This window comes from Coccinella septempunctata, chromosome 5, assembly GCF_907165205.1.
Source record: "Coccinella septempunctata chromosome 5, icCocSept1.1, whole genome shotgun sequence".
Classification (NCBI taxonomy): domain Eukaryota; kingdom Metazoa; phylum Arthropoda; class Insecta; order Coleoptera; family Coccinellidae; genus Coccinella; species Coccinella septempunctata.
In genome coordinates this window covers 29,820,528-29,848,432 of record NC_058193.1, presented here as the reverse complement: position 1 = coordinate 29,848,432, position 27,905 = coordinate 29,820,528, and the positions used below count along the sequence as shown (strand labels likewise).

Below are 27,905 nucleotides of genomic sequence, written 5' to 3'. Positions count from 1 at the left end.
GGAATCGAAATTGCTGAGGAAAATACTACAACATGGAAATAACATTTTATTCAAAACAAAATAAATAAGAATTAAAAAATAAATACTAGTCAAAGGGGCAGTCTGTGTTGGATTTGGTATCTATGCAATACATTCCTCTCACTCTGCAAACACAAATATTTAGTTTATCGCTTCTAGTTTTGAACACATTCTTACCCGTAGGGAGTATCTTCACCCATTGGAATGCCTTCTCGTGAAAGTATACCCCAATGGTTTCTGTCCATTTTAGGACATTCAGAGCTGCATGGATAAGCTATTGAAGAGTTCGTTTTACGAACTGTGTTTGCGAAGTAACAGGCACTTTGGAAATGACTACAACGAGATCTTCCTGCAATTGAAAAAAATCAATGAAATCAGATTCAATGAAGAATTATATCGGTTTAGACTGAGAAAATATTTAAATTCAATTTATTTTCATCGCTTCTGTTCAGCGTATTATTTCAATTCCAAAAGTTAAGATCGAATAATATTTTAGAAAGTGATAGCACAATTATCATTGCATTACAACGATTTTACTTAAACTAGACCAATATAATTAGAAAGGGTTCTATTTCTATTAATTAATTAATGAAATAAGTGCACCAACTTAATCTGTGACCCTTGCAGCCGGGTTGCATTCTTCCCCCGTTTACGCAAAAATCAACGTGCCCAATTTGATTGACCTCCCCCAAAAATCCAGCGTTCGTGTGTACAACGAGTACTTGGTGGGCATCATCTCTTGTCAACATCCACACATTATCAGCGTATCGATCTATCAGAGGCCTTGCAGGATCCAATCCTGCGAAAATAAGATTCCCGAACTTATCATTTTTTTTCGTTCTGTGTTCGATTTAAAAAATTTAATTTCTATGATGGCTTCCATTTTTTACCGACTATCCGATGTTGTTTCACGTTGAGGTGGTTGCTGATCATGCCACAAATGTGGGCCCCCAAGGAATGTCCAACGCAAGTTGTGTCTTCAGCTGCTGCCCCATTGTCCATCATGAAAGCATATAACTTCGCAGTACATTGCGCCACCAGTCTTGTGTTCGATAGAGCAGATAAGTAGCAGGGAAATCTGGTCAAAGGCTTCCAGTCGACCGTAAAAATGTTGTAATCATGGCGGGAAAGATATGCTGAAAGGTAAATTGAATATTTATGGTATATGGTGAAAATGTCGATAACCTTTTAAATTAAATGGTTATATTGGGATGTGTGGATGAAAACCTAAGGTAAGTACAATTTAAAAGTAATAATTCAATAATTGATTGGTACCTTCAGCTACCATGATTGATATTTTTGTTTAACTCACCATTTCTAAGTATAGTCATAGGGGTTTTACTTTCGGTTCCATTGAAACCATGTATTATAAGAACATTTTTCTTGTGTGGACTCCATCCACTTAGTTTGAGGGAATATGGATTCCTTATATCTATTCTCATGCGCGTTTTTCCAGTGTCGCTATAACCATTTATTATTTATTTACAAACTGCTTGAATCCCAGCTAAGGGGGATGGAAGAAAGTTTGAAAATACTTACTGGGTATAAAGATAAAATTTGATATCGTTATCTGGACATTGATTAGTCTTTTTGAGGAGACATCTCCAGTATTGTAGATCATATATGTTCCATATTCCCCCCAAAACACCTATAAAATTTGTAATTAAATTAAATTAGATTGGTTATGCATGCATGTGTATACATTAGTGAGTAGCAATTGTAATGTTTCTTTTACTCTGGAACTTTGGACTATTATTTCCATATTTTTGGAATGTTATGTAGACTTATATTAGTGTTCTGTGTAGACTATTTAGAGAATATCTTTCATAAGTATGTAATTGTTTTTTTCATAGTTCTCTAATAAGCAGGCAAGCAGGGTAAGATGAAAATAGATTCGATTTCCTTAGCAGTGATATTCAGGGGAAATCGAATGTTAGAAATTTCCCATGCTTATTCGAGAAATATGAAATGGTGTTGAGTAACTAATTTATTGTTTTGGACATTCTGTTGATTGGCACACCCGAGCTTGAAATTTTGTTGTTGTTGTGAAAACTAGCCATACACGAACAGTTTCATGAACGAGCTAAGATTTTTGGTAAAAAACGGTGAAGGACTAATGAAGGTTTCATTTCCTAAGAACTAAAAACTAAAGAAGGACCGATTTAATTGAAAGATGCCGAACATACCATAGCCCATCTGCTAAGTTGATTGGTCGGTTTCTTAGGTTCTTGGAGAGGCCTGCATAAACCCACCATTACCTGTACGCTAGTGGAAAACTGTTTTGGGGCGGACATAGTATGTAAACACTGGGTCTGCAGCCTCATTACTAGACACAAGTGCAAAGTACGATTGATCAAACCATAAGTTCGTCATATAAAAATTATTGTTACCTACTACTACTACCCAAATATCTTTTATGATTTCTTTTAATATCCTTTTTTGACGATGTTTTGTGTAAGGTAGTTTGAAGTGGTTGTTGGTCCATCTTGAACTTGATCAAGCAGCGGAAACTCAGACATAACGTGAAGATTGAGAAAATTGAAAGGTTTCAAAATTTAAGTCCACAAATACTAAACAAACGAAAAGCTCACTGAACGTTATAAACTACATTAAAACTATATGGTCCGTTTATCTGGCATTTTTACCATGCAGGAAAGTAGTTCCTCAATCGATCATTAAAAAATCATAAAATCATACACGATTCATATATTGGTTTTTTAACGATTCGTGATTAACAACAAATTATTTGGACTGATTCGTCATTTTTAACGATTGAATACCATAGATAGATGTGAAATGTTTCTCGTGTGTTGGGTCACTTGACTGGAATTGACGATTCGTGAATCAGGATACGATAAAAGACGTATCGTGTATAACCGTATACGTGAAGAGACTAGAACGCAGGCGCATTCGGTGTGAGGAATTTGATGAATACCACCTTTACGTTATGGGTGATCGCAGATTGAAGATATCATTCTTAAAAATAAAGCCCTCATAAAACGAAATAAACGAAGACTTAACTGACCATAACGTTATACAAAACATTGAAACTATGTGGACCATTTCTTCCAGGTATGTGGTCCATCGATCAACTGAAAAAACTGCAAATTATACCCAAGTCATACAACGATTCGTTTGTAACGAATCCTGAACAAATCCTTTGGACTAATTCGTCATTTTCAACGATTGGCCTACTAACGTAGCTATTTGTGAAATGTTTATGTCTCTTGACTGAAAGATTACGATTCGTTATAAATTACGATACGATAAAAGACGTAAGTATCGTTGCCGTGTGACCTATTATAACTGCAAAAAGTAAGGGACTAGAACGCAGGCGCATTTGATGGAAGGAAATTGGACGGACATGACCTCTACTTTATTATGTATGTGGTAACAGCTGATTTGAATCAGTGGATCTCACCCCCAAAAACCTAAAATAAGGTCCGTAAAAACGTTCGTGTATAGCTAGTAAAATTACAAGTAAAAATTTCGAGTGATCGCATGGTACAGATCATGGTGTGACAAAGATTAATATTTGACTGTTACTTTTAGTATATCCGTAAGATAAATGAGCTGAATCAGGATAAATGCACAACGAAATTTTAAAAGATTGAATCAAGTTCGAGACAACTTTATGCAAATTATAACTATACAGATTTTTGCAGTGGCGGATTTACATATTTGCCGCCAGTAGGCTATTCAAATTTTGCCGCCCTTACCATAATTATTTAGTTCCAAATATTAATGACAATTTTTGTGTCAGTGAAAATGTAACTTTGAGATTTGTACACTGTGATCCTAATAATTACTCATAATTATTGTGGCCCTTTTTTTCTTGAGAATCGAAAAACTGACAAGAATTAAATCAAGCAGATATTTTATGCGGGGTAGAAATTTTCGGTGCTGTTCTTCTATAATTGAAAGTGCTAGAAAAAGCCACCCATATCCATATTTCACAATAAAAGATTGATCTTGGATAGCTTGATGTATTCTTAACAAATAAGGTCTCTTGTGGTTTCTTGGGAAAATTCACGGTTTTTCAGGAAAAAGAATCCGTAAACAAAGTGCATCTAATATTTCTGCGTTTGTGCACACAATCATCTTAATGAGTATATGTGACAAAAATCTCAAGATGATTTTTTGAGACTGGATTGAGTTATCCAAGATAAATTTTTTATTATAAGATATGAATATCGAAAAAGTTTTTGGGAAGCAAGGATCAAGGATGGATTTTTACCCCTTTCTATCATATACGAACAAAACCAAAATTTTTGTAATTCCTTCCCGCCCGTATAAGATATCTGCTTGATTTAATACGTGAAAGTTTATTGATTTTCAAAAAAAATTAAAAACTGCTTTTCGGACGCCATCTTTAGGGGGCTGTAACTAAGCCGGGACACAAAAAAGAAAAGACCTTCCCTTCTTTTTGAATCCCCCCCTGAATGTTTGCTGGTGTATACAGGGTGGGCAAAATTCGTTGTCTACTGAGGAAACTCGAGAACTATGGCAGCTGGAAGAAAACGGATGACATTCTCGAGCTCTTTTTCAGAGAAACAATGAATGGTGAAAACCGTTTTTGAGTTATTAGCAAAAAATGAAATTTTGAAGATTTCGAAAAGTTCTCATAACTTTTTTGTCTTTGAAGTTACATATGTGAAACTTGAGCCTTCTACATACCCTTTTTTACGTAGAATCCACTGACTAGCACCAAATATTTTTTCATTACGAAATATTAGGCGAACTTTCGATTTTTTTTAAATACAAACTTTCATTGAATTTGTCATTTTTGAATTGAAAAAAAAGATTCTGTCATTAGAATCTACGTATAAGAATGACTAAGAAGGTTAAGTTTCAGATCTGTAACTTTAAAGACAAAAAAGTTATGAGAACTTTTCGTAATCGTCAAAATCCCAATTTTTGTTTATAACTCAAAATCTAGAAGTGATAGGCCGGCTCTGTTTTCAGATTTGAAAATGTGTCATCCTTTTTTTCTAGCTGCTATAGTTCTCGAGATCCCCTCAGTAGACAACGAATTTTGCCCACCCTGTACAAAGAGCCATAGATACGAACTTCTGGACAAACATTTCTTGAATTGTGTTTTCGTAGGAACTGAAGAAACACATCCCAATGATTCAGAATCTGGTTTCACCAAAATTTTTCACCCTCATGAAGTTTCAGTATAGAGTACAATGCGGCTGAAATAAGAGGGGAAACAGGGAAATAGTAATGAAGCACTACTTGTTCAGTTTTTTTTTTATATTTAGGGAAAGTCAGATGAAGGTAGATATCGAAATATCTACGAAATACAAGTATTTCAGTTTCGATAATTAGTGCAAACAAAATTGTACCCAAATTTGCCGCCCTCTGAAATCTGCCGCCCTAGGCTGCAGCCTACTCAGCCTCTATGGTAAATCCGCCACTGGATTTTTGGCTTTTCGTACGCCTAAAATATTTCTACAGAACCATCCAATAAGAGATTGTTAAGAAATTAAGTTCGATATGTAAGAAAAGGCTCAAAAGAGGTTTCTGCACTTACCCTTATAAATAAAATCGGGTAAGTGCATTTGTCTTTCTTATATATACCTAGTGAAAAAAAATGAGATAGGCATTAAAGAGCCAATCTTCTAAATAGTCTAAACTAGTTTCAAGATGGAAGATGGTGTTTAGCAGCTACTCAAATTTGAAGCCTTGCTGCCGCATGTGAATTTGTCCAGTTATCTTACTTCATTGATAAAACTGAAATAGTTATTCAACTGTGAGAAGATATTTTTTAATAACTTTCCGTTCGTCCTGATTCCATATATCCAGAATGTAAATCCTGTTTACACCTGTTCCACCATGTTGTGGTATGCACTGACATCAGCATAACAATCCGTTTGGGGCAAGTGCAAACTTAAAAAAATGGAATTACGATGAATTGATCCCATAATTCCAAAATTGTGGCTTTTGAATGGACAAATAACTGAAAAAATTCAAGACTTCCTAGATTCAATGAGGTGAAATAATGAGACTTAACAATTCAATATGCAGGGCAACAAATCCCAACCGTCTTGTTACTTTTTCCTCAGGTAGAATAAAATCTGGTTTCATTTTTAAACATTCTTTTTACTTCAAATTTCCATTTACGGAAGCTCTTCTCTTACAAGACAGAGGTGATACAGATCACCATAGATATGAGCATTTACCCTGACCTTTTTAAATGACCGGATAATATTTGTTAGACATCAAGATCAAGGACCTGCATGATGCTTCACACCTCTATCAGAAGGGGATTCAATTCTTCGGGAAAGAACAGCTCTTCTCACAGAGAGGTGATAAGAATCACCATGTGTACACTTAACCTGAACAATCTTACACACCAGGACCAGATGGTTTACACCACCTTCAAGGGATTCAATTCATTAGGAGAAAACCTGTTTCTACCAGAGAAGCTGATTTGGCGTGGACTTCAACATAAGAACCTTACTGGAAACTTAATTGGTGGACCGAAATTGCTGAAATGATCCAGTGTTTTCCTGAATACCCACAGAAGACTTGATGCTATCAGAAGGAACATGTATTGCGAGAATAGCCGATGTTAATAGAAATGACTGCGTACTAATATGAATTCAACCAAAGCTATCTAAGACACTCCTGCTTCACTCCTGGTACCGAACTGACTCAAAAATATTCCTTTTGGTTAATAACCGACAAGAATTGAGAACATTAAAAGTAGATGCTGAGGTTAACCTAGATTTGAACCAAATCGGCCTATACAGTGATGATTATTGAAACCTAGCATGACGTATGATTTCATAATATCCAAATTGGTCTTGATTACTCCTGACTTTGTGGTTATAATCTCAATTTCAACCTTTAATAGCCATATGGTCTTGACATCAAATCGAACGTTATCGTGAAATAAAATTTTGCATCAATATCCAATAATCATTTTCTTATAATTTGAAACGACTAAATATGAAACTATTTTTTTGATTGCCGTTTTTAACGTGTTATAAATAAACTAAATTATTAGAGTTGATGGAAAAAACCATCTCTCTTTTAATGGAAATCAAGGGTCACTAGCACGAAATATGCAATTTATTCGCAATTCGGCGAATATACCAGCTAAGCAGACCTGATGTGTAACATAAACCCTTTTACTCAAATAAGTGTATATTAGGTACAATATTTTTCCGGAACGGCATGAGAAGCGAAAAATCCTGTAAGAGAGAATAAAAACACCTTTGTTGCAAATTCTGGTGGAAATTCAAGGTAGTCAAACTCTCAAGATGGCCTACTTGTTCGATGTTGAAAGCCGGTGGATTATAAAACATAACATGTACATTAGCAGCTCGTGCTTTTTTCAAAATGGCAGAACTCATTATTTTTCTGAGCTGATACGTTCACTTTGAAGAATCAACACAGGAAAATTGTCAAAGAAGGAATATTACGAATATTTATTGAGTCACACTCAAAACCTGGAATTATTTGAAAAGATAAAAGATATGTGAAAATAAGAAAAAAGTTTAAATTTCGATAGTGATTGAAAAAGATTGCAAATTATTTTCAACACAGAAAAGATGAGACAAGTATTGATGCAAATTGATGACCATTACAAATTCGAATTTTCGTTGACTTGCAATCAGTCTCTGGAGTTTTATGGAGAGTTTTGTTAATAACAAGAAGAAAAATGAATTTTTGGCATTGGCTAGGATAAATAGGTTTCTACCTAGAAAAATGAGTTTTTTTGACTAAAATTTCAACAGATGCCCGTTTCTACGTACATGCTCTGGATTTTCAGGGTCATCTGATCCCTTTTAAGTGACACTTAGCTGCGATTTCCTTTACACCAACACATCCTGACCTTGATATACTTAAGTTACGCCGAAAAAATTTTTTCGAGGAAGATATAATTTGGTACCTAGTTGAAATGGATTTTATTCAGGTACAAAGAAAATTTGAGATTATCACGAAACTGCCAAGACTCGACTACACTAAAAACGCTTTTGGTTTACAACTGAAATGAAACCGCTCTAGCAAACGCGGTTCTCTGGTTGAAAATGAATTTAAATGAAGGGTAGAGTAAGCTAATGCACTGCGCTAAGAAATTCATTGATGAGAGCTTATTTATGTGGAATTGCCGAAAACGGGCATTTTAAAAACATCTTCTTACTACTTTTATACTCACAATTGACATCAAAAGTCAAAAACAGCGCCAAACCCCAAGTCAGGAACCTCATCTTTTCTATAAGTCCCAAAAACGGCCCACCAGGTCAAACGCATCCGACACCACGGTCACTCATCACAGATTCCGCAATTTTTCCATCTCGTGAAGAACTAGACACCGTCAGAGACTGAGTGGATGGATCAGATCGAGAGTTCATGCTGCTAGAGACCCACTTTCATGGGGGCCGCAAACTAGAGTTCACACTGCGGAATAGACTGACTACTCGGAGGATCCGACGATCGAAGGACTACCCGGCGAAAACGGCTTTTTACCGTAATGTCACAAATTCAGGCGGAACTAAGCGATTAAAAAGGTCGTTTCGAAAGGTGGCTCTCCGATGTGGGACAGACAAAACGTATAATTTGGTCACGCTCGAAGGACTTTTGGAATTCGATATAACTAATGATATAGAGATTTCTAATGGGTCCTTTCACTCGATCAAAGAGAAGATTCTCGTTTTTGTCTCGATTAAACATTTTTTTTAATGACATGAGAACATCGTCGCAGATCCCAGTTACGTTTGGAATTTTACTGACTACGGTCAGTTGAATGCGAACTCATTCATAGTACAGAGACAATTTTTGACTATAAATATTTTAACAGAAGATTTATAAGTGTGTTAGCTGAATGAAATACTCAATCTTTGTTTCTTCAAATTTATAACTATGTACGAGGATGTATTGATATTTAGTTAGCCTAGACGAGTTCCACGCATAAAAAAATATTGCGTTACCATAGCAACAAACAAAAACTCATTAGAAGTGTCAGTTTGAAGTTTGAGGTCAAAAAAGTAAATCAGAGTTACGCAATAAATTAAAAGAAAGATGTCCACCGAAATTGTGAAAATCGAAAAATTGGAGTATCGAGCCATCATCAAGTACCTTCATTTAAAAGGGTTAAGAAGTAAGCAGATTTACGAAGATATGCTTAATACCCTTGGTGATCAATGTCCTTCGTATGCGACCGTGAAAAATTGGGCTGCAAACTTCAAAAGAAGTAAATTTTCCTTCGAAGATGATGACCGATTGGCCAGTTTCTGTGTCAGTCCCAGAAAATATTCATGCAGTTCATGACATGATTTTATCAGACCGTTTAATTCGGCTAAGGGATATCCGAAGCACTGAATATTTCATACGAACCCATTCATCACATAGTTCACGTCAATTTGGACATGAGAAAAATTGTTGCAAAATGGATCCCCAAATGTTTGAATGTTGACCAAAAGCGTGCAAGGGTAGAACCATCGCGTTCGATCTGTGCTCGATTTGAAAACGATGTAGACTTCTTAAACGAATTGTTACTATGGATGAGACTTGGGTACATTTCTACGATCCAGAAACAAAGCAACAACCGATGGAATGGCTCTGGTTTTCCAAGACCTAAGAAGTTTCGTGTCCAAAAATCTGGTGGAAAAGTTCTTGCTTCAGTTTTTTGGGATTGCCATGGAATAATCATGATTGATTTTTTGGATAAGGGTAGAACAATAACCGGAGATGACTATTCAACATTACTGACCACTCTACAGAAAAAATTAAAGAGAAAAGACGCGGAAAGCTATCCAAAGGTGTTTTGTTTTTGCAGGACAACGCCCCTTCACACAAATCTCATGTTGCTATGCAACAAATTCGTGATTTAGGGTTTGAATTATTAGAACACCCCCCTTATTCACCAGATTTGGCTCCATCCGACTATCATCTCTTTCCTCAACTGAAAAAAAGTTTAAAAGGTCTTAAATTTTCTTCCAACGAGGATAAAAGCTGTGGAGGTCTGGCTTGCAGAACAAGAAGAAAGAGGTCTAGAGAGGTTACAGATTCGCTGTAATGAATGTATCCAATTAAGAGGAGAATATGTTGAGTAATAAAATATTTTGATATTGAAATTTTGTTTGGTTCTACATTAGGCTAAGAAATTTTCAATATATCCTCGCAGTACAAACGAATACGTCCCTGTGCCAACATATACGTATTCGCAGTCGGCAGTCCGAAATCTTCTTCAACTCCTAGTGCTCGCAGAATCCGGATTCAGAAAGGCTTTACTTCGAACACGAACAAGCATTAAGACTGGGAGTATGATCCAGATGATCTAGAGTTGCTTGGGCCCGGCGAATTGGCCCATTATATTCGCAATGAAGAAGCGGAAAGGGCCATTAGACACATTGTTTTTATGGCACGCCAGAGGGCACTGAAGAGATACGGTTTAGAGCTGATTGTTTCCCTGATGAAACCGACGTTTAGACACTTCCCTTCAGACGCATTTCGGTTTTTATTTTGGCAAAGAGAAGCATGTAAGGTTGACTGTATTTCGGCGAATGAAGAGAAATTAACTAACTCCGTTTGAAACTATGTACTATACTGCCCCTTTCAGAATGAAGTGGCTTTATAAGTGTCGACCAATCTAACCTCTTTGGTTATGCAGACAATACCGCAATAAGATTCGGAAAACCACAGCAAGATAGATACCTTCATGAAATAGCAGATCAGACCGTTTGGAAGGAGAGTGAAGCAGGTGAGGGTGCAGCCCCACATTTGTTTGAAAATAAAGGATTGAGCCCGAAAGGAATTCTCAGATGGGACCTAGCCTGTGAACCCTTTTTCAAGCCTTGTCCATTTATGTATGATATGTAACTGAGCAAACAGTTACATAAGGAAAATGAGCGTCATAATAAATCACGTATGCTAAAGAAGAATGGGACCCAAAAGTAATTCCTGTGTTACCCAACTGACAACCGGTCTATAGTCGAGAGAAAAAATCAACAAGCCTGACCGAGAAAAACCTTCCAGCAGACATTTCCTTAAATTAACAGTGGCTCACCAAAAAAAGTTCTGCACAGTGTTCAAAAAGAAATATAACCCTGTAGATTTGCAATCGAAATTGGCATGTCACATAGTGTAAACTATCAATTTCAATATTTATGCCAAATTTCATTCAATATCTTGTGAAGTGTAGATACTATAGGGGAAAAACTTGCGGTCCCAGACTTGTGCTAGAGACAGAGAGAATACAGAAGACATGTGATGAATGACTGTCCGATATATGGAACAAACATTCAAGGATTTGACTATAGACAACCTTTATATGACTCTGTCAGCCATTTTGAAAGTGATATTGAGAGGACTGATGAGTCGGTAATTTGTCGGACACAGTTTGTCTCTTTTCTTGAAAATTTGAGTTATACGAGACATCTTCCAAGCATATGGTAACTGACAGGTACTGAATAACAATCTTATAACCATGTTTGTAGGAATTGAAAGCGATGTAGTGCATTTTGGAGTATTAGGTATCAGCTACGATGTATTGTCCGAAGTCCGGTAGTTGGATAAGTCCAAATGGGATATGAGTTCCAATATCTTCTCCTCGTTGTCGAGATCGAGAGGTTATGTGCATGTTATTATGATACCACTGGAAAGTATAGTGCTAATAAAAAGGATCTGCACATAAAAGGGAGAAGATCTTATGGCTGTAGATTGCATTTTATGAGAGACATCTACTGCTAATGTGAATCTAAAATTCATAGACAAGGAATTAGCATATCCTACTAATCTTTCAGCTTCATCCAAGAGACCCAAGAGTACATTTGTGATATTCACACTGTATATCGACATCTATTTGGGATACACAACACAAATCTTTTATTCACACAATAAAATTGACTAGATATCAACATATGGGCATTCCTGCTTTCTGAAAGAGTTCGAAATATCCGCATAATTTTTTTTCCACTACATAAGTCATAGATTTTTGTGACGAGCCTTGAAGCACCTTTCTATGCACGTATAATCTCCAGGATCCCTCACGAACCACGTTCCGTTTTCACTCGGGCATTAGTACACGTACGGACGCAGCCACTCAAAGCGACAATTTATCCTTTGAACCGTAAAAATTCCCGGAAACACTCCGCCGAGGACTAGACCTAAAAAGGATTAAAGAAAGATGAGTATTGATTCTGGCATCATACCTACCCATTTGGCGAGCTCTTTCTCTTCGTGTCTGGAGAAAAAAGTGGAATATTTATTGCGACTTTCGGGTTTATCATTCATAAGCTAAGACCGCTTCCGCAGGTCGAATATCTGTTTTTGATTCCCCTGAATAATTCTGCACGGTACGTTGATTTCACGAAAAACTGCTCCCTTGCTTTGTGTTCGCAAGGCAGATGGTTATGGTAGAAAAATGTCTTGCCGAGCCTTCTGCTTATTTTGCACCATAAGTTATGACTCTACTCCATCCACTTTTATAAAAGCACACAGTTGGCCACGAAATAAGTTTTTTGTTTTTGTGACTAGAACGAAGTAAGGTTGGCACTCAAGAAATCTTTTGTGAAGTGAAGTGAAGCAATGAACAATAACTCATTAGAAGTGTCAGTGAGAAGTTTGAGGTCAAAAAAGTGAACCAGAGATACGCAATGAATTAAAAGAAAGAAGATGTCCACCGAAATTGTGAAAATCGAAAAATTGGAGTATCGAGTCATCATCAAGTACATGTATTTAAAAGGGTTAAGAGGTAAGCAGATTTACGAAGATATGCTTAATACCCTTGGTGATCAATGTCCTTCGTATGCGACCGTGAAAAAATGGACTGCAAGCTTCAAAAGAGGTAAATTTTCCATTGAAGATGATGACCGATCGGGAAGGACAGTTTCTGTGTCAGTCCCCGAAAATATCGATGCAGTTCATGACATGATTTTATCAGACCGTCGAATTGGGCTAAAACGGATATCTGAAGCACTGAATATTTCATACGATCGCGTTCATCATATAGTTCACGTCAATTTGGACATGAGAAAAATTGCTGCAAAATGGATCCCCAAATGTTTGAATGTTAACCAAAGCGTGCAAGGATAGAAGCATCGCGTTCGATCTGTGCTCGTTTGAAAAACGATGTAGACTTCTTAAACCGAATTGTTACTATGGATGAGACTATGGTACATTTCAACGATCCAGAAACGAAGCAACAATCGATGAAATGGCGACACTCTGGTTCTCCAAGACCTAAGAACTTTCGTGTCCAAAAATTTGCTGGAAAACTTCTTGCTTCAGTTTTTTGGGATTGCCATGGGGTAATCATGATTGATTTTTTGGATAAAGGTAGAACAATAACCGGAGATTACTAGTCGACATTACTGACCACTGTACGGGAAAAAATTAAAGAGAAAAGTCGCGGAGGCTATGGAACTTTGGAAGTTTGGTCATGTTACAATCACGTGCCATCATGACTGTAGGCGGGCAATCCAAAACCTTGGCTCTTATTGAAGCACCCTTTATATTCGACGATGAAACTATGCATTCTAAAACAACCATAAAAAATTCGAAACTCGCTATTGTCTATATCGAAAATTCGAATCTAGTATAACACAGACGGAAATACATCAATTCATTTCATTTTCCGTTTAACTGTAGCCTCGACCGCTAAATAAACTAAATCATCGCTCTGCAATTTGTCCCTATATTGAACGTTCGTTAATTTATAATTCATTTCTCGCCATATAGCATTTTCCTAAATTGAACTCAATTTGTCATGTTGGTATCGTAAATTGAACGCATACAAATATCCTGCGACAGCATGGATTGATTATTTTGAGCGAAAAAATCCCGCATGAGACAATGGACGAGGGTCTTCCTGCATGCCAAACAAGTATTCAGCGGTATATTGGATTAGTTTGAGGCATTCGATAACAGCAGAATGTCGTGATACATTAAAATTTATAATTGTTCGCAGGACTTGAGTGTGCGATCGTTTAATCTACGGCCGCTAGGATGTGGTTATCCGCATGGAACGAGCGCAGAATAATGTGTCAATCTGACACATCAAGCGACATAATTCTATACCACGACCATAGAATAATGCATGAGAAACAGACTGAGGCGTCTCACATCTGATGAGATCTTTTCCAATTATTATCGGAGATCTGAGTTGTTGCTTTTTATATTGTTGATTGATGGACGATCTAATTGAAGAAGTTGTTTTTTTTTCATTTTTTCTTCTCTGGAAAATAAGGAAGCATTTCGGCTAAAGGGGAGAACTTTTTATACTATCAGTTTGTTTAACTTTGTAACAACAGTACGTGATGTATAATATGTAGTTGTGATTTTGAGCCAGAAATTGCGCCTATATAGTTCAATTTCACAGATCAGTAAATTCTCTCAATGTTTTGTTCTCAACGATCTCCGAAATTATTTGAAATTCATTATTTTTTAGCTGCACCACACAGAGATTTGGAGTTTATACTCATGGTGTTCATTGACCGTGGTAGTAGTTGGGAGAATTAGCACGTATAAGCAGCTATCAACACGACCGCTGATCGTGGATGGTTTAAGTAGAGAATGACATGCCTTGTAAGAAAGGGAAACAAGGAAGATAAACCTTTTGATAATTACTGTTTTCTTCTGAACTTATAGTATCAGTACCCCTTGGTCGTTGATTTTATTGAAGTATTATTAAACTAATACTTCAATCAACGCCTTGGTATAGTCCACACTTGTCTTCTTATGCCCATACCCCATACGCCTTTATAATTACCAGCATATCTGTTAGGTCATTCAAGATGTCTAACCTAGTAATCTCAAGCTCCATCCATGTGGTCTATAAAGCTTAATCGTGAACAATTACAAAAATTGAATTATCTACGATAACATTTCCAATTGTTGTCATAACCGAGTTCCAGTCCATTAGATTTTAATTTTAGATGCTTCTTATCAAGATACGATAAAAATATTCTTTCATTGCCAATATGATATCCAGGCCAATTTCTACGTCACGTGAGATAAGAAGATCCTTGTTTCGACGGTCGCTGATTTTGCCATTATTCATAGCTAAGAGGTCAGGCGGCTTTCCTTCCCTAGACGTCGAAATCTCACACTCTTTCTTTAATTTACGAGATCCATTCACGGTCTATATTCGTCTACCACGATGGCGCCCGGGCCATCCGTCTTGTGAACGGGGCCTAATAAATCTCCCGAAAGATGACCCAATGACGGCCATAAATTCGAAACGTCGGATTTACTACGCGGCGGGTGGCAGCGATGCCATTTCAGCATTTTTATCGGTGAACGTACGGAAATAACAAGTTCAGGGAAAGAGTTTGGGGAATATCATAATTGCCTTTATTGGAAGTCCTCCAATACCTACTAGAGCAGAAATTATGACTGTGCAGAGCTTATTCTATAGGTAGTCAAAATTTCATATTCATACATTATTCTATTCCATAAAATCGATAATGCCTTCAAGATTAAGGCTGGTGCATAATGAACGAAAGTAATTTAGATCCATATAACAACTGCTGATATAAAATCAACGAATGTTACGATCTAAATCGAACCATCGATCAAACTATTAATAGAAATATTATTATTATTTTGTTTATTCCACATTCAATTTGTATAAAGTGGGTGTAATATTATGCTATGGTGGAAGAAACACCATTTCGTCGAGAAAGTGTAGATGGTGACTATATTTTCGGTCTCATTTGAACTAGTCAGAGCAACACAACTTCTACCTCGACAAAAACAAATGAATTTCTGTACGAAACGGTATTTCTGTTTCCTGAATTAATTTCTTTCATCATTCTGTTCCACTCATTTTCGGATCCAAACTGTTTTCCTTAATTTTTCAGATTATAATTGTTTTGAACTTGAATAAATATCATACAATTCCACTTCAGACGAAAAGTTTTTAGCGAAACAAATAAATGACCCACGATACTCCTGTACTTCTAACACTTCAAAGTATTCTTATGCCAATGCCAATGCTTTGACATTCATGAATTGAAATCGAATAAAAAAGTATAAAAGATGAATCTCAACATAACAAAAATAGTGAGCAGAAGCAAGAAAGATGTTATTATAGATAAAAGGTACCATCAAAGAGAAGGTGGAACAAAATTTATATTTGGATATATCTAATCAAAAATGAAGAGTAAAATCAAATATCAGAAATTGGGAGAAGAATACCCCTAACTTGAAAAGCATTGGGCAAACTGAGTTTTATCTTCGAAGACAGAAATATTCCTTTACACTTAAAACGCAAAAAGTATGACAGCTGTACACCAGTGGAAACTTATGGTCTAGAAACTATGGTTATAATGAAAAAAGGGGCTGAACAACTGAGATCAAGTAAAAAAGCCATGGAGAGGACTATTATATATGCTGACTGTAAGCTTAAAAGACAAAATTCTGAACACCGAAGTACAAAAAAAGCAGAGTAACCGACATCATGGATAGAATACCGAAACTTAGGAGGTAGTGGTGGCACACGTTGCAAGGCAAAATGTGGAGAGGTAGTCATACGAAGTGATACTTTGGAGACCTCAAGAAACAAAAAGATGCATAGGAAGACCTGGAAAGAGATGGATCGACGATATCATCGCTTTAGCCGGAAAACAAAAGGTGACAACAGCAAAAGACAGAGAAGCATGGAAGAAACTGGAAGAGGCCTATATCCGACACTGGTTGAAAGAAGGCTGAAGAAGAAGAACGAAAAAGCACCGCATTTTTTATAGAGCTTTCGCCGATTTCTTTTATGGTTTAGTAAATTTACAAAAAAACCTCATTGAATATTCTCTTGTGTAGATTTATATAATAAGTACCTGTTGTCTTATTTCCCTTGTGTAGATTACCAGCGAAACTGATGATGATCATCCCCAGCAAACTGATCATTTTACAATTACAATATCTTCAGCTCATTTAGCAATGCGATCACGAGTCTACCTTGGAATGGCAACCCTGTCTTTGATTTTCCTCAGGCAGCTCCTGGAAGTCGAGGATCGCGAATACGACCCTGCGTGCGTGAGGGTGAGGGGTTGGAGTCGGGGGCATTGGCGCGCCGGGGGTTCGAAATGCGGCATCGACGTGGCTTTATTTTGAATGAAGTGACCTAGGTAACGGTCGATAAGCGAGGTATAACAAGAAAATGATTATTTTTGGGGTGGTGGAGCGAGAAATCGATCTAGAATTCGTTTTTTCAATTTATGGGGTTCAAGGCTGGCCATTAGAGATGTTTTCCTTCGTAACCAATTAGATGGAGTAATTTCGGTAATGTGCATGCTTGATGAAAGGGGTTAGATAACCATCATGTTATATGAATTATAGATAACTTCTCCATCGGATTGGATTCCTTTGAAATATTTCTTTTGAATTGGAGACTGCTTGCATAGTTGAATAAATGTTTATTTGGGGTTGCCCATGCATAATGAATATTGACTTCTTCCGTCAAAGCCAGGAAATGTATTGCTTCACTTTCATCTAATAAGACTTTGCTCTTTGTTATGCTGCATCATCAGTCCTGACATCTTTCTTATTACTGTTCTGAAATTAAATGAAGAGAATTCACCTTGTTCTTTACCGAATTTATGAGGAAGTTGTAACATAAGTCTCTGCATCTCATTAAGAAAACAAAAAATGAAAATATTAGAGAGAAACTCGATATATATTCTGTAAATGACTAAATCAAAAGTAATGATTAGGCAAAGTCTAAACCATGAAAGATAGAAGAAGATATATGCTACAGAACTGACCATCAATTATGCATCACATCCTCATGATTGGGGTGATTTTGGAATCATGGGAATAGCCTTTTCTGTAGAGAGTTTGATTATTTTTCCCTTCACTCAGGTACAATTGAACGATTGTTATACCTCCATCTTCAGATGACTCTGCAGTTGATTGTCTTGAATATATCGCATCAGCAAAATATTGGCAATTGAGTTTGGAATACAACAGAAAAAAATCTCTCAGAATATGAGTACTTTATGGCACAGCAAATGAATAAGAACCCAGGAAACTATCATGGTAAAACTAGTAGAAGTTGAGTCGTGGAGCCATCAGAAGAATGCGTTTACATGAGTAAAATTTTTTGTGAAAAATACATATAGAAGAAGTAAACCGACTTCTGAAACTGGCGAGTTACATAGGACGTAAGAGAATATTATTTGATTGAATAGAGTTGCAAAATCTGATGCCTCGTGAAAAGTTAAACATCGGAAATAACTCGATAAGTTTTAGCAAGAAAGTGTTATGCCAAATTAGTCACATAAATCTGTATCCATATATACAATAACTACAAGTATATTGAGATTATTTGAAGGAATGTGAAGCATTTATGATTTCCTCGCTAGTGTTCATTTTTCCTATCTATCAGAAGCACCTGCCTCAAATCAAAACTTTATCATCTCGATTATGAATCAGATCGTTTTCTACGTGGGGTAGCCGTCTACCCAGGCGCCCAGAAGGGCGGCACGCCCCTGGGTTCGGCGCAAGACAATCTCTCCCGGTCAATACTCCAGTAGAGTGAATCTCGATACACTGACTCCGACGGATAGTGTAGGACCGACAGAGCCGTTGGTGTTGGTTGTTGAGTGTACACGCGTCCCGTTTTAATTGACTCCTTGTGGCACATGTGACTTCGATCATTTTTCTGAAGGATTTTTGGACAGAAACAACGGTCGAGGATATCGACCATCGATGGCTTTGTGACTGTGCTCCGTATAGTCTGTGACTGAACATGTGGATGGTTAGAGTATTTGGTGCTATGAGCAGTGGCATGGGAAACCTGTGAAGCGAGCATGTGGAAAAAGTCTTCCCAGGTTTCGTTTTGGCTATTTTTCTTTATTATTGGTGAGTATAAGACGGCGTTTTGCTGGGTAGTTAATGAAAACTGAAAATAGCCAAGGAGCTGATTATATACCAGACATGAAAACGGAAAAATGACAATTTCAGTATAAGAACAGTGATTTATAAATTTCCCCACATTATAGTATCAAAACCCAGTTTTTTCGGAACAAAATGAAGACAAATATAATATTTCAAGTACTGGGATCTAGTACTACAACGAGTAGGAATGAAAACGTCAAAAGAGAAGAAAGTTATTATTCATTATTCGCATGTATAATAACTTATGTTGGGATCTTATGAGTGTCATTTTCAAAATGACATAAGAGGACACAACTGATTTCAGATCAAGTTTAACATAAATACTTTGAGTAATGGGAGTTTGCAAATCAAACTCTTTTCAGCTGAACTAAGGAAAGAAAATTATTCTTCGAAGAGAAATTGATCATCATTTGTGTTTCTATGAATTCCTAGCATTTCCTAAGAAACGGATGGAAAACAACAAGGCATTCGCAGTTTTTACTTTGAAACCCAGATGCAAGACATTCTCTACAGTCATCATTTTACCTCAAAGGTACTGAAGATTTGAGATGAAAAGCCTTGTGCCCAAGAACATTTTTATTATTATTTTCAACTTCTCGAACTTTCGAGATTTGTATAATATTCATTCATCGCTCAGCAGTGCCGAAATGAGAAAGAAGAAGAACTCCACCCATACGCTCAAGATTTCAAGCTTCGTGAGAAGATTTATCGAATGTACCCTAGTTGACTATTGAAAAAGTAAGAGCTACAAATAATAGCTAGTTGAAACAATACTCCAATAATTTTCATCTGAAAACTTTGGAAATGATAAATAATAGACGAGTTATGTATGAGATTAAAAGTATAATTCATTTTCGAACGAAATGATGTTTGATCAATAACCTGATCACGAGAAATGAAGATTATAAGAAAATTACACCAATGGAAATTTCGCCATTTCAAATACTAAACAATCCTGAATATGGTAAAAATTGAAAATGTAAATAACATACTGATAAAGAATGAAACGAAAGAGTGACTCCGAATTATGAACTCAATCGATTAAATTATGGAATACCTTAAAACCACAGAGACAATATTATAACAAAATCGCGAACTGACATATGCCACGAATTCTGAACAAATAAGAAATTGGAAGGCGTTTGGAGAAAAAATAATAATATTGAATGGTATTTGCTGTACGCGATTTTCATTCTGGGTTACTTATATATGTATTATATGCAGCTGCGGCGAATATGCCGAACCAGTGGAAAGCGTTCAGATGGATTTGCCAATGCCGCCGCCGATACCGATACCAACATGTCCGAATCTCCATCCACAACGCCTTCATTGACGAGAGAAGAAGAATATGCTCGAAGAACTATTATCCGAATAGATTCTAGTCTTACTTGAACGCCTCAAAGGAATATGCCTGATGCATAATGCTGAATACTTATTGATTACCTACTCGTCGATTTCAGATGAAGATATCAGAACTGTATTCGATCAGTTCATTTTCGTTTTTGCTCAGTTCATGTTGCTTTTATTTGCATATTTGTGTGTAGATCGACATGTCGATTATTTTAAGTGGTATAATCGATGTGAACCCCAAGGTGCTATGTTGAGGTTGTACAGAACCTCGAACATGTAAAAATTTGCTTATGGTTCAATGCAATATTTTCCAGCTTGTGCAATAATACTAATAATAAACCCCTATTCAGTGACTTCTGACTACTGCAGAACAATCTGGAATACCATCATTGGTAGAGAGTCTTCATGCATCTGTCTCCATTTACGATAGTATTGTAAATCATCAAAATAGATTGTGTGTAACTGATTTGTTCTGCGATTTCTGTTGTACATTTTCTTGTTAGAATGTTGTAGCTTTACAATTCCTTTTCGTATAATTGTCATTATTCAATATATCATTTTTTGAATACCGAATTTTGTAAAATAACTCCCTTGTTTTCAATGTGGCAACTATCCATTGGATTCATTCTCGAAAAACGATTTGTCACAACTCCAATTTCACGTCGTGTGAGGTTAGAGACCAGAAGACGAGGAAGAGAACAAGTTTAATCCAATCGCAGACCGAGACGGGTTTTTCGCAATAAGTGAGAAATAATCGAGAGCGCCGTTTATGAAGTCTGGGGATGAAAAAGGAGAAAATAGTCGGACGGAATTTTCCAGAGATATCGAGTGGTCCGAGGGTCCAGTGTACTCTCGGGGGTTCTGAGTTTGTTCCGCTCCTTTGCCGTCCTTTGATGCAATTAGTCTTACGGAGTTTTCCACTAACAAGATGATCGAATATCCGGACGATATCCCTAGGAACTGTCGGGAAATTTCATGGACAAAAGCACTTTTGTGTGCCGACTTCGATCGTGGTTGTGCTTCCTGTGAATTCGTGATTTAGGCACTGAAAACAGACGAAAGAAATGCAGGAAGTTTCAACCATCACCAAGAGATTCGAGTCAAATTGGTGAACTGTCTTGGTGTGAAGAATTCAATCCATATAACATAACACAAGGAATAATACAATGAAGATGGTGTGTTCTGTACGAGGGTCAAATGTTGTTGTGAAAAGAAATATATTTCCTTTTGAACAAATTGAATCTTATATCTGAAGTTAGTTCTCTGTTGCCGGAACTTTGCGAAAGTTGGAAGCAAGTTTTGATAGAAACAAAGGTTCTTTAAATCTGCAGAATCGAACACGGGAAAAAACTATAATCTCCCCATCTTATCTTATGAGAAAGGTGAAAAACTGTCAAGCTGTCTTCTCTAAAAGTACCTAAGCTATATTTAGCCAGACCATATATGTGCTTGAGCGTTCTTCGAAGAACGCCGAATACCCCAAAATACGAATGATAAACGTAAAGATTGGATATCTTTTCCCAGATACCTGACAGATATCGATGAAATTATAGGTTATAGGCCATTTTGGATCTGCTGTACAATTTGAAGTTTTGTGATCGTAAACGTCAATCCAAAATGCCCTGCAGCGATATATAGGTCAAGTTAAGTTGATACCGATCACAGAGTAAAGTGAGTTGAATCGATCCTACTCGTATATAGAGCAAAGCACTCTACTGTTTTTGGCCACGCTGTTTCAATTGTTTCGGCCGTCAAGGTGGATCTCTCCATGTTGAATCACTAGTTTCCTTCAGTAAAATAAACGCAAAGTTGAAGAAAAAAATTGATATCGATGAAAATATTCAAACGGATTTTTCAGCGAGCTTGTTCCTAGGTTAGAGAGTTATCACCTTGTCCAAATAGATCGAATGAACTAATTCTATTGAATCAATTTATCGAATTGAAAATCGTTTATTCAATGCCCAGATAATTACTATTTTTGAAAAGGTACAGAGAAATCAGTTCAGAAGAATAATATGTATACCGTGAAAACTGATGTGTATGCGTGTGACAGCCATTTACTCAAACATGGAATGTTAAATACTATTCTGGACGTACATTTCAATTTGAAATACAATTATTCGAATTATATCAATGATGAAATGACTAATAAAACATAATATTTTGTTTCAACAAATTTGAAAACGTAGGTGTATTTGGAGGCTTAAAATATGTTTCCACAGTGGTAAATTGATTTGATGGCATAAAGGACATAATTCACAACCACTCAATTGGAATTAATTGAAATTTTGACAGTTTAAGTTATTATTTTATTCACCTAGTGCATGGAAGTAGATCATACGAGGATGAATTGATATCTAGTTAACCTAGACCAGTTCCATGCATAAAAAAATATTGCGTTACCATATCAACGAACAATAACTCATTAGAAGTGTCAGTGTGAAGTTTGAGTTCAAAAAAGTAAACCAGAGTTACGCGATAAATTAAAAGAAAGATGTCCACCGACATTGTGAAAATCGAAAAATTGGAGTATCGAGCCATCATTAAGTACCTGTATTTAAAAGGGTTAAGAGGTAAGAAGATTTACAAAGATATGCTGAATACCCTTGGTGATCAATGTCCTTCGTATGCGACAGTGAAAAATTGAACTGCACTCTTCAAAAGAGGTAAATTTTCCATTGAAGATGATGACCGATTGGAAAGGCTAGTTTCTGTGTCAGTCCCCGAAAATATGGATGCAGTTCATGACATGATTTTATCAGACCGTCGAATTAGGCTAAAACGGATATCTGAAGCACTGAATATTTCATACAAACACGTTTTCATATAGTTCACGTCAATTTGAACATGAGAGAAATTGCTGCAAAATGGATCCCCAAATGTTTGAATGTTGACCAAAAGCGTGCAAGGGTAGAAGCTCGCATTCGATTTGTGCTCGATTTGAAAACGATGTAGACTTCTTAAACCGAATTGTTACTATGGATGAGACTTGGGTACATTTCAACGATCAAGAAACAAAGCAACAAGCGATGGAATGGCGACACTCTGGTTCTCCAAGACCTAAGAAGTTTCGTGTCCAAAAATCTGCTGGAAAAGTTCTTTCTTCAGTTTTTAGGATTGCTATGGTGTAATCATGATTGATTTTTTGGATAGGGGTGGAATAATAACCGGAGATTACTATTCGACATTACTGACCACTCTACGAGAAAAAAATATAAAGAAAAGACGCGGAAAGCTTGCACACAAATCTCATGTTGCCATGCAAAAAATTCGTGATTTAGGGTTTGAATTACTAGATTACCCCCCTTATTCACCAGATTTTGCTGCATCCGACTATCATCTCTTTCCTCAACTGAAAAAAAGTTTAAAAGGTCGTGAATTTTCTTCCAACGAGGAGGTTATAAAAGCTGTGGTCGTCTGGTTTGCAGAGCAAGAAGAAACATTTTTTTGAAAGGTCTAGAGACGTGGCAGGTTCGATGTAATAAATGTATCCAATGAAGAGGAGAATATGTTAACTAATAAAATATTTTGACATTGGAATTTTTTTTTGGTGTTATAGTAGGCTAAGAATTTTTCAATATATCCTCGTAAGTGCGCCCATATGAAATTATTCCCGTTGTCCAAAATAAGTTGGACGAAATTACCCCATGTTCCATCAGCCTAATAATATAGAATTTCTCAGCCGCATTTTCAATTTGCCGCGCTTCACTCTTTGGAAATTAAATTCCCCAAGTTACGTCGGACTCTACCAGACAACGTTACCAGTTAGCCCAGAAAATTTCTGTTATTCGTTGAAGATTATAAACGAGTGCCAGATTGAAATTACCAGGGAACTTCTCCCAACTGTTTAAACTTTCATCGTGGAACTTGAAGTTTCAGATTTCTTCTTTATTGCTTAGAAGCGAGGCTTGATAGTAACTTCCGGTCTCTCGTTGGGTGCCGTATTTTTTCCAGAAATTCTCCTCGAAACTCGTTTGCAGAATTTGATGAAAATTACACTATTGCAAGTGTCTCTTTTTCATTCCGTTCCCAGCGTTTTTCAGTTTCTTGTTTCTTATCGCTACTTTAAAAATTTGCAATTGCACAGCTACTTTTATCTGGTTTGGGGGAGGAGAAGGTTTTTACCGAAGGAGACTCGAAGTTTTCCTTGCAGATCAGACGTGAGGATATTTGAAACTAAAATTCCGGTGTCCGCGTACTTCCGAGAAATACCTTCAGTAACACAATCGAACTCACGTACGTATATTCGAATTCGAAGAATTCCGTAAAAAGTGTCGAATTTTATTTTGTTCCAATCGATTATCTCCACATATCGACAGTTCACAGAAAGCATTCCGTTCCTCTACACACTTTGACAGTTAATTACTATACATACCGTGTTTTTTCAATTCCGACCATAGAATTCGAACGTATCGGAGAAAGGCCAGGGCAAAAGAGGTAGATTCCATTCATTACCAGGTCTCGCCTATCTTCGTTCCGGGTGTATTATTAACTCGTACGATAGATAGACTGAACGTCGGAGGAAATGGCGTATGAATAAAAGAAGAGAGTTATTTATTAGAGGTTTTCTAATGGATTCCCATTCAATATCCGAGGAAATTAGATTTTCCTGTACCGCCCAGCCGAGCTCGGCAATCAAGGTGGATGGAGGAAAAATTGCAAGGAGTTAGGAGCATAATAAATTTCATTAGGATTTACGAAAGGGATCTTATTGCTCAGTTGATGATGGCACGTTTACTGCCGATTCATTCTTTTCTACCTTCAGAACAGAATGAAAAATTCTAGCAGACCCTATTTATTCCTGATGAAGAATGCTCTTACAGTATAGTTTTCCAAAGGAGATTTCCTGAGATATGAGAGGCTGAAGAAATACGAATTTAGGCAAGAAATAATCAGGCTAAAAAAATGGGACGCCGAAACATATATCATTTCCAATTTGGTAGACCAAGCACCTGAAGGAACTTCTAGGCCATATTTTTTCAATACAGCTAATTGTTCGAGATATTTCGTCATCAAGCTTGCCGCATAAATAGTAACATTAGGCTATTCTTAGTGCCTTGTCCCTTGCACATCTAGCATGACCCATAACTTGGTCGATTTATTTGCATAACGACGGGAGAATAAAGAGCTCTTTCATAAATTCACACAAACACCTGCCTCTGTGGTGTGGATATTTTCCATGTTCCATTGACATAAATTGCCCCGAACACGGAGATGCCAACTGCTTCACGTTGTTGACATAGAAAATGTGTGGATTAACGAATAGGAACGCGTTCCATTAGCGTTCTCGCGATGTTCTTCCTAGAAGATGTCACATGATTCAATTATGCGAAGATTTCGAATGAGTCTATGGCAAGTTACAATCTACTGTTTGGCTTTCTGGATAGAGAATGATAAGCTAGCTTCACGGCTCTGTAAATATTATCATAAAGACCAGATTTGAAAGAGTTTATCATCAAATTATAATATTATTCTAATGGGACACACCTACCCAAATAACGTTTTTATAACCCTATAATTATCAGTAGTACACGGCTGTTATCAACGATATTAGAATGCATTATCGCAATCATTAAATAAGCTTTTGTAACACGGCAAATGACGTGTGTGGGCTTCAATTTTACCATAAAAGTACCGAAGGACTGTAATCAAAATAAATTTATCAACGAACAATGCTCGAAGCTCAAACCCTGGAAATGAGAAGAGATCACCTTGGAGCATTGCTGCATTAATTGAGTGTCAAATACTGTTATTTGAATTGTGTAATCGGAACGCATCACTTGAATTGTAATAGGAATTGATCACGTTAACCTCCGATTAAACTATTTGGAATATCTATGTATATGTGACTGAACATAGATGTTATTTCATCTGATATGTTCAGTCAGTGTAATGATTGTATAGTTTACTTTATATAACTGTTTCAACGCTCGATATATTTTCGCGAATTTTCATTATTACAAAATTCGACAACCCGTGTATAGGAATAAACATTTCGTTGCACGTTTCTGTTGGTTTAATCCATTTGAAACTACGCATACACAGAAAACAAACAGAGGCGCGTTCCTTCAGAAGTTTTAATAGATGGTTCTGAAGCGTCTTGTTGAATTTCAATGGAAAAACAAACAAAACTCGTCTTCTTGCTCTCTTTTCGGAACGTCGGGTCAATTCCTAGAAGCGTCAGTGCCCTCCGTATGGGTTATCCGGATTGGAAGGCAGTGGATGTGAATATTAATGAGATGGTGGGATTCTTGTGCTTTCACTATACTAGGGCGTATACGAAACCAATCTAGGGCGTAGATGTACTTTCACAGAAAATTTGCTCCTTTGGGAATCACCCCTTCAAGTTTACACAGATTGATGTTGCTCTCCAAGGTCAAGTGTTGCAACTTTGAATTCTAGCGTTAGCAGGTGCGTGCGGCTGTGAAGGTAGGGTAAAAATCCACGCATTCTCATAGAATTCAGGTAGCTCTAGCTTTGTTGGTTGGGCTGGGAGAGATAAGCAGGTGCTTCAGGAGAGTAGGTAGTGTGGATTTATACGATATACATGTATTGTTAAGGCGTATAATGCCTTAGGGGCACAGAACCTGAGCGAGGTCACTTGCTATCGGGGGATATAGGCCTGGAACGTCGTCGAAAAACAAGGAACTCTATGATCGACCTGGTGTTGTTGACGAAGCTTGTGTCAGCTGGCACATAGGGATCGAAAATGTTCGAAAAATAGAGTGGCTCATAATTTATCCGTGATATAAGGCTACTATTACACTCTCCTCATCTGCTGACGTTTACGGCAGGCTAAATGATGAGGGGAGCCACACAAAAGCACATAGAAACACGGCATAAGTTTATGAAATAAATAAACGGAGAGTTATCACCCTAACCCAAAGTACAACAGCATAGTTATCTGATGAAAAAAGTCATCGAAAACATTTTAATTATGATGGTGAACTAGGATGCTTTTCCTCCAGTTGTCCTAGCACAACATCCACTGTAAAAAAACTATCATTATCAGAGAAGAAATACTTGTATGAAAAGTACAAAATGCGAATCAACATTTTTATATACATACTAGACTTTCTGTAGAATACTCGTGAAGATGGAGTACCGAACACAAAAAAACAGGAATATCACATTATAATTCAGAAATGCATATGAAAATGAACTATAAAACTCAATGAGTAAAAATAATAAAATACTGTAAAGAAAAAAAAGACAAAAATTTGTTCTGGAAATCCTCAATACTCCCTTCCTTACACTTGTACTGTTTTATGACACTGTCTTTCTACTTTGCATGAATATCAAATACCAATGATTTTAGTAATACGATTTCTGAGTCATTACCAGTATTACACGTCTCAATATCAACTGAGATCTCGATAACATTCTACATATTTTCTGTGTTATTGAACCATTTGAACACGCAAACATCTATGACTCAAAACTTACATTTTCTCAGAAGCACACAAATAATGATTATCTGTTTACACAACGCGGTGGGCCACAGATCGAAAATAGATTTCATAAATACACGCACCGTTATTAATCATCTTCTCTGTCCCCTATTCATTTTCGATAAATGGACGCGCCTATAGTGGCAGCATTTATATCGATAGTGATGGCATTTGTCTTCCCAACGGCCTACCATATCTCTCTGAAAGTGGTAGTAATTCGTGTTATCGAATTACGTT

The 27,905-nt window shown here is 36.8% G+C and overlaps 2 protein-coding genes across 3 annotated transcripts in view; one reads left to right on the top strand and one right to left on the bottom strand.

Annotated features, from left to right (window-relative positions):
• Positions 1–30: 30 nt before the first annotated feature.
• LOC123314224 (lipase member H-A) lies at positions 31–27,777 on the bottom strand. Of its 2 annotated transcripts, none has more exons than XM_044899367.1 (7): positions 27,664–27,777; positions 1,558–1,666; positions 1,331–1,479; positions 909–1,154; positions 626–817; positions 196–367; positions 31–143 (listed from the first exon to the last, which is right to left on the bottom strand). In XM_044899367.1, the coding sequence occupies exons 1-7, from the start codon at positions 27,737–27,739 to the stop codon at positions 86–88; spliced, it is 1,002 nt and encodes a 333-aa protein (XP_044755302.1). In that variant the 5' UTR covers positions 27,740–27,777; the 3' UTR covers positions 31–85. The 2 variants fall into 2 exon arrangements, with proteins under 2 accessions (XP_044755302.1, XP_044755303.1); XM_044899368.1 differs by lacking the exon at positions 27,664–27,777 and adding an exon at positions 8,189–8,494.
• The window catches only part of LOC123314221 (transmembrane protein 132E), a 65,161-nt gene continuing 55,689 nt past the window's right edge, over positions 18,434–27,905 (top strand). Inside the window, exon 1 of the mRNA XM_044899363.1 lies at positions 18,434–18,831. Within this exon, the coding sequence (XP_044755298.1) occupies positions 18,780–18,831 (52 nt within the window). The 5' untranslated portion in view covers positions 18,434–18,779. The remainder of the gene's footprint in view (positions 18,832–27,905) is intronic.

Bases quoted from the DNA above. Each gene is read 5' to 3' on its own strand.
- LOC123314224 (XM_044899367.1), bottom strand. From the start codon at position 27,739: ATGAAATCTATTTTCGATCTGTGGCCCACCGCGTTGTGTAAACAGATA. The intron at 1,480-1,557 runs GTAAGTATTTTC...AAATGGTTATAG, and splicing joins AAATTTTATCTTTATACCCA to CGACACTGGAAAAACGCGCA. The intron at 144-195 runs GTAAGAATGTGT...TTGTGTTTGCAG, and splicing joins GGTGAAGATACTCCCTACGG to AGTGAGAGGAATGTATTGCA.